Source organism: Cyphomyrmex costatus, unplaced genomic scaffold (assembly GCF_001594065.2).
Source record: "Cyphomyrmex costatus isolate MS0001 unplaced genomic scaffold, Ccosl1.0 scaffold158, whole genome shotgun sequence".
NCBI classification, from domain to species: domain Eukaryota; kingdom Metazoa; phylum Arthropoda; class Insecta; order Hymenoptera; family Formicidae; genus Cyphomyrmex; species Cyphomyrmex costatus.
Genome location: NW_017275587.1, coordinates 45,074 through 55,029, shown reverse-complemented (window position 1 = coordinate 55,029; position 9,956 = coordinate 45,074). Strand labels below are relative to the sequence as shown.

The window sequence follows — 9,956 nt, the reverse complement described above, 5'->3', positions numbered from 1 at the left end:
ATTAAGTAAAACCATAGAAGATTAAAGTATATTGATTTATATCATATACAGTTGTTATTTAAATTGACTCATGGTATTCTTACATGATTAAATAGAAAAAATTAAAGAAAATCTTAGAATAGAAAGAAAATATAATAATAGAAGGTAGTATATAATAGAAAATGCACATCGATAAAATATAGTTAAAAACGAGGGAGGTGGATACACATTGAATTAATAAGATTAAGAAATAGAGGGAATAAAATACACTTTTCAACAAAATTAAAGGATCACTTGTTCCACCCTGAAAAAATAGGCAAACTTTGAGATAGAATAACTTCGTAAAAAATCATCGTATCGAGATGTTTAAAAAAGCATTTTAAAGCTTGAAATCTCTACTTTTCAAACCTGTACTCCAAAAAACGGTCTTACTGATATTTCGTGAAGTTGCACAATCATAAATAAAAGTGTGTAACAAAGTCGGTCTACTTAAAAATAACAAAAATTTGTTGCTCTCAAAATATCCTAGTTTTGAATCCATTACTTACGAAATAAATACAAGTAACAATGAAAAACTTTGATTCTGCTCACTTTGGTCCGCTAACTTATGAAATGTCATGGCAGGAGGGAGATGGACTGGTCACGCATTTTTTTCATTTTTTGAACGTTTTACTCCGATTCATGGCAAATATAAATGATAATGTAGAAGGCTAAGGAATTTTACATCAATACTTCAAAATATAAACTGTTTTATTTGTTTTTTAAATAGAATCTTTTTTCACAAAAATCACAAGTCCCTTCTTAAAACATAGTATACATGTGTTTTTATAACTAATTTTGTTTATTATTGAGAAAAACCACGATTTTTTTAGAGTTTTTGAACATTTACCATAATTTTTTTTTAATACTTTTTTAACAATTTACGAAGATACTTAGTAGTAAATACATAACCCCGATTAATAGGTGTATATATTTTATAATCTACAATATTTACTTTCATTACACAAGTTTCTTTGTGTATATAAATATTTTATAATCTACGATATATTCATCTGTTAACAGCTACATTTTAACTTTTAGCCTAACTTTAATTTGATTAACACGCTCATGTAACTAACTTTACTGTTTTTATATTAACGGTATTAAAGCATGCTGCGAATTATTCTTCCGCAACATATAATCTATGTACAAATACTTAAAATTTTTCTCGCTCTTTTGAATAAATTTTAAATTATTAATTCCTTTATTTTGATATAAAAATTAGTGACTTTGCTTAAAACTTATGCAAATCCAGGATCAAAGCCGACGTCGTCAGAGCTTGCGGGCGGTTAATTTTGCTGTTTTGTGCACGTTGCCTATTCTGTCGGACATCTTTTTACCACCGCGTACGTAATCTTCGTATCGTACCTCGTTAAGCGTCTCAAAGTTCAGCTTCTCCATGATTCGTTGGCTGTACGTTGAGGCGGCGACGGCAAAAGCCACCTCCGGTCGTACGTGCTCATTGACGATTTTGTCGGCTACACAGATCTGCTTCAGCTTCCTGGTGCGCAAACCCCGCGCGACCTCGAGACTTTTCTCTGTGATCTGCCAGCCGATACCGCGCGCCTGACATTTCGGATCCGTGCCTATGTAGAAGATTTCCGTGGCACCCCGCGCGTTGTACTTCTCGAAGATGTCTACTTGCGATTCTATCTGATAATGAAATTCAACATGATTCAGCACTTTTAGTAAGCGATAAGCTTAATAGAATCTGCTACATGCATTTCTTAGATTAGGAGATTACATACAGAAAATATATATACTGTGTTCAAATATTGATTATTTTTGTTCTAAGTATTTCAAAAATTTTCATATATTCGCAAATCTATCATAAATTCATCACAAGCAATACACAAATTTAGTCTATATATATTTTGAATTCTAATAAGTTCAACATATTTTAAGATTATTAAATCAATATTACTAAATTAGAACAAATTCCATTATGCTAAATTTAACTGATAAAGATAAAAAGCTAAGCATTAGAAATTATATGTACAAAAACGGGGCATATAGATGGCTTTCTGGAGATTAATTTAATAATACGTGCAGAAATGATCGCGATATGAAGTTTATCGTTATTTGCGAAAGAATTATAAGATCTCAAAGGAAACTAGAGCACTCGTATTGACATTGTTGATTGCAGCGTGTTTAAAATATGTTATAAATCACGGACTTACGCCATCGATGAACTCAATCAGATCCCGACACGAGCGATGCTTGATGTTACTTTCTACAAAAACTGCAAAGGCATCCTCTTCTGGCTGGGGAGATGTCTGTTAAATGTAGATGGATATTTCAAAAATCAGCGAAATAAAAACAAAATTAATTTTCCTTCACTTTGACAAATTATCTTTATTTCAATACTCGCTGTACTCGAACATGATGGAACACGCGATATCTTCTTTATCTAATTATCTTTAAAAACACTTTTCCCTGACGATATTGCGATCGTTTATGATAACTGAGAGAAGACGTCAATTTACTATCAAATTAATTCAGCGCAGTTGCTAAATCGCTAAAGTCGTACGAGTCGCGACGAATTAATTATTTATCAGACGGCGGTCGACGATAAAATCTATACGACGTGTCAGAAATAAAATCATACTTATATCGATTATGTATGGCTGTATTTAGGACGGCGCTTTTTATACTTGCATGTAACTTGTTGAACGCCACGGCGACAACGCGATCCGATCGATCAACCGCTATCACCGTGCATCCGTCTTTAATGACCTCCCTGAAGACCAATTGCATCTCTTCGGCAGCTCCGGGATCCTCGTACATACCCATGCCGATCGCGATGCACTCGTGCCGCATGGAATGCTGCTGTACGATCAGAGCATCCTCGATTCTATCCTTACTAAGCAGCCTGAATTCGATGGCGCCTGAGCGATCGGTGCCGAGACAGACGGACATGATGCGTCGCAGAGATTCGCCTGAAAGAAACACTACTGCATCACTATAACTAATCGATACACGCGCAAGTTTATCACGCCTGTCTTGCGCATCCCGTTCTATATTTTTTTTTTAATTAAGTGCCGTATCCAGTTCAATGGGAAAGCAAGAGAGGGAGATCCTTGTTGTTTCCTAATGCTCCGTATCTTGATTCTGATTGAGTTGGAACAAAAGCTCTACTTCATTTGTGTCATGTATACACGTTTTAACAAATATTGACAATTATATCATTTGGAATTGATAGAGCAAAATTTTAGCTTTAAGAATCTGCTTTTTTTTTTGTTAATTGCAATACGATGATTTTTAACAGAGTTTTGCAAGCAATAAGAACCAAAAGTCCTTTTATTTAATTCACGATAACATAATAAAAAAAATTTAGATTAACATTCTTAAAAAATGATTTTATAAAGAAAACTTCAAGTTTTACAAATTAAAAGAGATTTAACAAATTATTCGTAGGCTCTCAATGATTAAAAAATTAATAAATTGAAAGATCAGAGGCAACTGAGAGCACAACACGATTTACTTAGCGTATGTATATACCTACATTTTTCTCATTTTTAAAAAAGCCTACAAAGTGAGAAGAAAATTTCCCATTTTATCCAACTCGTTTTTTCTTCATGTAAAAATTACCAAACTTTTTATGCAAAAATTAGAAACTTATAAGACGCAATACTTAATAGTTCGAAAGTAAAGATTGTAAGCTTTAAAACCCTTTTTATTTAAATTTTGTTTAAAGTTATCGCTGTGCTGCTTAAGTTTTAAAATTCATAGTTATGAACTTTTGTTTCGATTCATAATGAAGCGTAAATTTTAAAATTAATGCATTATATAGGCTGTCACAATAAACTTACGATCGACTTGTGACTACTGCCTAACTACGATTAAGAAAGAGGCAAATTCTGAAATCTTAAATATTTTATCAAGCGAAAAACTTTATAGTATAAATTATTGCACAAGCTTGAATAAAACGAAGTCTTATATTCGAAATATTTTAAATGGTAATTGCAAGTGATAGAAATTAGAAGTTACAAGAACAATATTCAAAAAAATAGTTATAGAAAAATATCTGCGAATTTTCGGTATTCCACTGTTCTATCACACTTTCTGTAAACTATTCCAACTCGCGATTTGATTACAAGCACTCGCGTTTTTTGTATCTGATATAAATTTTTTATATTAATGCTAGGACTACGGAGAAAAAGGTCATCGTAGGTTGAAACGCGGAGAAATGGTAAACGGGGTAAAACTTTGAAGCAAGAAGGAAAGATCTTACCGGGCCGAGATTCGCGAATGATGTCTACTGTTTGACGGGACATCGGGGTATCGCCAGAAGATAAAACTGCATCGCGAGTCGCTCCCCATCGTACATACACATCCCGTTTGATTACAGACACTATCGTACCCACGCAGTCATTATAATAATCGGCTATCTCACGTAAGCCGGGCTATCCAAGCCGCTGGAAAGCATCATGTTGACTTCCTCATTATCATTATCTTACTTACTATCACTTTACTACAGTGGATACGTAGGAAAATTTCGCGTGTTATCGCCGATAAATCTCTTTCCGCGAAAATGAAAGTGAGATACGTGGTATGATTATACGATGTTTAATTTATTAAACTTCTGTGAAATAGATTTGATTTTTAGTCTCTTAATAACTGCATATAATATACTGTTTAGACAAATAGCTATACAATCTTACAGCATTTGTGCAATTTATTTTCATGAGTGCGTAAAGTTTGCTTTAGATCTATAATTTAGATATCGAGGTAGAATTTTATCTAGAATTTTATACACCATATATTTTGATCTAAGTACGATATATTTTAATGCTGGAAATTCTGAACATTTATTATTGTTCTATTTTTAGATTTATTGTTATTTTAATAATAATTATCTTTTTTATATAGAACAAAATCTGAAATTTATTGACTTAGCAATAATTATGTCTTTGTATTGATAAAATATTTATAGCTTTTTATTACTTTCTTTATTTTTATAGTAATTTATTTGCACGATTCTTCTTTAGTGAGTAATAACGTCAGTATTTCTAATTACTTTGCCCATGCCAGGACTGTTTATTCGCGACTTCCTTCACTTTCGCCGCTCGCAAGCCTAATACGTTGAAATCCTGCGAGTCCTTTTCATTCCTGACAAGATTAAGACTCCGGGAAGATTCTTTCAACGACCTTCCTTTAAGTGAGACGATATATGATACATGTTTCATATCCGGTGTTTCGGAAATGTCATTTATTCAATGAAATGACATAGTATTCATATAATCATCTTACAGATACAAAATTTTATTTTATTAATATACTTACCTACACATCTGTGTGTGTGACATACAATCATATTCTGACTTTTATAATTCTTTTCTATCGCATAAAATAGGATGCAAAACTTTAGAGTGGCGTAAATTATTTAAATGGATTTTAAATGGAAGTTTTAATAAAACAATATACGATATAAATATACATTAATTTATTAAATACACAAACAATTAATTGGTTTAATAAATTTAATTGTTTAATTGCTATTCGGTCAGAGAAATAGAAGAAACGGAAGCGCTGTAGAATTATTCATTGCTGAGAAAATTATTCTAACATATTTATATTCAAATATTTTGTTAAATATCTGATTATATAAAATTGACGTTATATATAACATGATAATACATGTAAATAACAAGTTTTATATAATATATTATATAATGTAGGATACAATCAATTTTTCGTCATTATTGTCGCACGTGAATAAAATCTACAAATCCAATATATTCTTTCCCGTATCTGATTACGTTCCTCTATATTTCATGTCTATCAAGCATTATCCTAATTCTATTCATGTATTACTATTCTAAGAACGCGTCAATTTTTTTATCTTTCCACTGTGATACAATTATATGTAACATCGACATATTTCGATCGCATATAATATTATTTTTGTGTCATTTAATATCATATGTGTGTGTGTGTGTATAAATATTATATATATAATGTATATAATTCCATTTTGTGAAACTTATGTTTTTTTTTGTTAAATTAAACGCTATTATTGCTTATGAAATAGAACATAATATGAATAAATCAATTATCAGACAAAATTACTTTTCTCTTAAAAGCCTCTTATAAAAATATTTTCAAACCTTTCGATCACTCCAATTCACATAATATTATATTTATTTTTTCTTCGTCTTTTATTTTAAAATAATATCGTAAAATTACGGGTCAATAAGAAAATATTGAAAATACATCCACAAATAGAATGTAGACTTTACGAACTTGGAATAATCCTGTCTATATTCTGACTATATCTTGACTATATTAAAATGCAAAGTTCAAAATAGAATTATTTTATTTAATTATTACACAAATCATCAAATTGATTTTACGCGAATTAATGAATCGTAACAACTTCGTACAGATACGATTGATGTTCATAACTCGAACTATATAACCATTTATTTTTCTTTTTAAGGTTACCTGCAATTTGTTTCAGAAGAAAAGTATTTTTAAATTAAACTTTTCTAATATCTTTTTCTATCAAAACTTCTATCAATCTATTTCTTTAAAAATTGCGATTATTAATCATACGAGGGTAAGTCAATAAGTTTTTAAAAAAAAACATAGTCTTGATGGAAGAGCACTTTCTTCTTCACCAAAAGACTTTTTTTCTTTAAAATGTTGAAACGGTCCAATAAGGCTGCGTGGTAATCGCCATTGATCGTTTGCTTCGACGGAAGATATAATCAATATGAATTATACTGCATGTATCTCAAAAAAATGTGAGCATCACCTTTCCGGCGAACTTCACGGTATTTGCCTTCTTCAGAGCTGGTTCACCCGGTGAAGTCCATTATTTTGACTGTTGCTTCGTCTCGGGTGTGAAGTAATGGATCCATAGTTCGTCCACGGTAATGAATCGATGCAGAAATTCATTTGGATTACATGGAAACATCTCAAAACATTGTTTTGAAATCGTCACACGGTCGCGCTTATGGTTCACAGTGAGCGTTACCCATCTTGCCGATAGCTTTTTCATACCCAATTGTTCGTGTAAAATTGAAATCACTGTGATGTGCCTGTGGCCTCAACAAACTCGCACATTTTCACTCGTTGATAAGTCTAAACAATATCGTGGACTTCATCGATGATTTCTGGCATAGCAGCCTCAATTGGACGTCCCACACGAGATGCATCTCATGTAGATGTACGACCACATTTAAGTTAAATTTATTCACCCAATTGTATACAATCGCAAACGCTGGTGCAGTGCTATGAACATTATCCAACTCGGCTTTGATTTAAACCTTTCATATGTAGATGTTTGATCACTCCACAAAACTCGTTTTTTTCCATTTTGCAAAAAATACAAAGGTTGTTCGCTTTAATCGTCTACAGAAATGAAACCTCTCGATGAATTCCGTTCAAAATTTGACAGTAATCAGCTGAAAGATGCTACTTGTCAAAAAGTAATGTGACATGACACTGCGAGTGACCTCTCACAGATTTTTTAAGAACTTATTGACTTGCCCTCGTACTTTTTTCTCAAAAAATTAAATTTCTTATGGTCTTCATTTATTCGGTCAAGCTGTTTTTCGTGAGTTATAATGATGCTGTTAAACAAGATTGAAGCTGTTCATATAAATTTATGCTTATTATATTGTAATATCTATTATTATTTCTAATTTATTTGGATGAATCAATAAATGATCTTAATACGGTATCGATTTATGGAACAAAATTAAATTATTGAGACTTCTATTGTATATTACTCCTAAATCTAATTAAATTTTGGAATTATTAATTTTCTGACCATAAAACTACTGACGCAATTATTGTCTGCATTAGAGAGAGAGTCTCTTAGCTACCAAAACACATTGTCGATGTACCTGGCTATTTAATAGTTCACTGTATTTCTTTCCGTTGTACTCAAACTCATCGAATGAAGCTACCAACAGTTGGTCAAAATGCAATTTCATAGCAATTCGATAGGAATAATCAGACGACATGATAGCGGAAGCCAAGGCCGGCACTACGTTAGCATTTGTCACTTCATTGCTGCCTTGTATCATGATGGGTATCCTCACGTTTTTGCCACGTCTCAACTCGTTACCGAGCTCTAATGATGAGGCGACCAACATTTCGCCTATTCTTCGTTTCCCATAATTGGGCAAAGTTGCCAGGAACATGATCTCGAGAATGCAGTTGACATTGTAGTGCTTGAAGAGATCTATCCTCGAATCCACATCTATCATCAAGTCTATCAGAGCCTTGGATGATTTGTATCGACAATTTTCACTGAAGCACTCGAAGTAGCTTTTCTCTGAGTTACTGGAGGGCACCTGATAAATTGAAAGTAGCCACAAAGAAGCTTAAAATTTGAGAATCAAGATGAACTTATTAGGGTATATCAGTAATCGTGCGTTGCAAAGCTGAACGTTATTGCGAGACTACATTATTACGGAAATATACTAGACAATCTACTTTGAATATTTAAAACTTCCCGAAGAGTATAAAACATTGTACCGGAAAATTGTTCACTCACTTGAATTTTGTTGAACGCGACGCCAACAACCTCGTTAGTAGCGATGTCGATAGCTACCACACTCACGCCGTCCTTAGCTGCATACAAACAGAGCTCTTCGAGTTCCTTGGATGCTCCCGGTTCGGAAATCAATTCCACAGCCTTGCATATGTTCTCGTAGAGAAAGAAGCTTTTTCTTAACACATTGAGAGCACCCTCTAGGGTTTCATCCGACAAGGACTCGAACTCTATCTGACCGTTCTCCGTTGAGCCCCAAGGCCGATAGTGGGACATATTTTTGCGCGTGTTGCTGAAAAATAAGTATAATTTTGTCATGATCATTTCGAGAAACTTATAAATTCAAAATAAAATAAAATAATATAAATAAGAAGTAAAACTTTAAATACTTCAAACAAATTAAAATAAAGGGCTAGTTTATGGGAATCAGGTTCGGTACAAGAAGGCGCAGATTAAAATTTAAATGAGTCATATTTTTACTCGTCATTAAGTCAATTATTTAAAATTGTACAACAGCCTCTCTTTGATTTAATATATTCTAAACGAAATTTCTAAACATTGTAAACTATCAAATATATACATTTACGATCTCGCCAAATGATGGGTCACGTTATTGCAACTCAATTTATGTAACTGTAGAACAATTAATTTCTCCAAGGCATAAAAGTTAAATTGTATTTTAATTTTTACAGATTTAAATTTATCTACCAGAAAATTCATAATAAAAAAATGTATTATGCCTTTAAAATACAATATTGCAAACGGAGGATTAATCACATTTTTTTTTAGAAAAATTAAGTTTTTTAATTATGAAACGTTATCTTTTACTCAATAGACTTTGTCGCATATTATTATTGTGAAATTGTTGAACGTAATTATAAATCTTGATCACATGTACGTACATACAAAAAATGAAGGAAAAAAATTATGTGTATATTTTTAAAGCAACTTATTGAAATATGAGGGCTTAAATGCGGCCAATTACGGACTATGTTTAAACGCAAAATTACGTTTAAATGCTGAAGTGCACGCTTGTTAAACTTCCCATGCATGATTTATAAACATGTGACCGTCTATGTAATCTGTAATTATATATATATATATATATATATAGTTACACATACTTAAACCCATCTCAAAAACAATTGCTTAAAATAAAAATATATACAGGGTGGGGCAATAACTCTGTCCACCTTGAATATCTCCGCTATTTTTAGAGATATGAAAATATCAGGGAAGGGAAAGTTACTTTTTAAAAGTAACTAGTTACAGTTACTCGTTACCGAGTAAAAAATGTAACTAGTTACAGTTACAGTTATCGCTTTTTAAAAGTAACTCGTTACAGTTACCGTTACTTGAAAAATAACTTTTCGTTACTTTTCCGTTACTTTTTTAAAATCAATTTAAAAATGTACTTTTGCATTTTTTT

General features: G+C 32.0%; 2 protein-coding genes across 2 annotated transcripts; both read right to left on the bottom strand.

The window, feature by feature from the left end:
- Window positions 1-1,190: 1,190 nt before the first annotated feature.
- On the bottom strand, window positions 1,191-4,320 carry LOC108771421 (uncharacterized). The gene is made up of 4 exons (XM_018536701.1): window positions 4,253-4,320; window positions 2,677-2,957; window positions 2,199-2,294; window positions 1,191-1,671 (listed from the first exon to the last, which is right to left on the bottom strand). Exons 1-4 carry the CDS (start codon window positions 4,293-4,295, stop codon window positions 1,291-1,293), a joined length of 801 nt encoding a protein of 266 aa, XP_018392203.1. The 5' UTR covers window positions 4,296-4,320; the 3' UTR covers window positions 1,191-1,290.
- A 3,509-nt stretch (window positions 4,321-7,829) lies between these two features.
- On the bottom strand, window positions 7,830-8,803 carry LOC108771387 (uncharacterized). Its single transcript, XM_018536660.1, has 2 exons — window positions 8,531-8,803; window positions 7,830-8,327 (listed from the first exon to the last, which is right to left on the bottom strand). The coding sequence occupies exons 1-2, from the start codon at window positions 8,801-8,803 to the stop codon at window positions 7,830-7,832; spliced, it is 771 nt and encodes a 256-aa protein (XP_018392162.1).
- Between the last annotated feature and the right edge of the window lie 1,153 nt (window positions 8,804-9,956).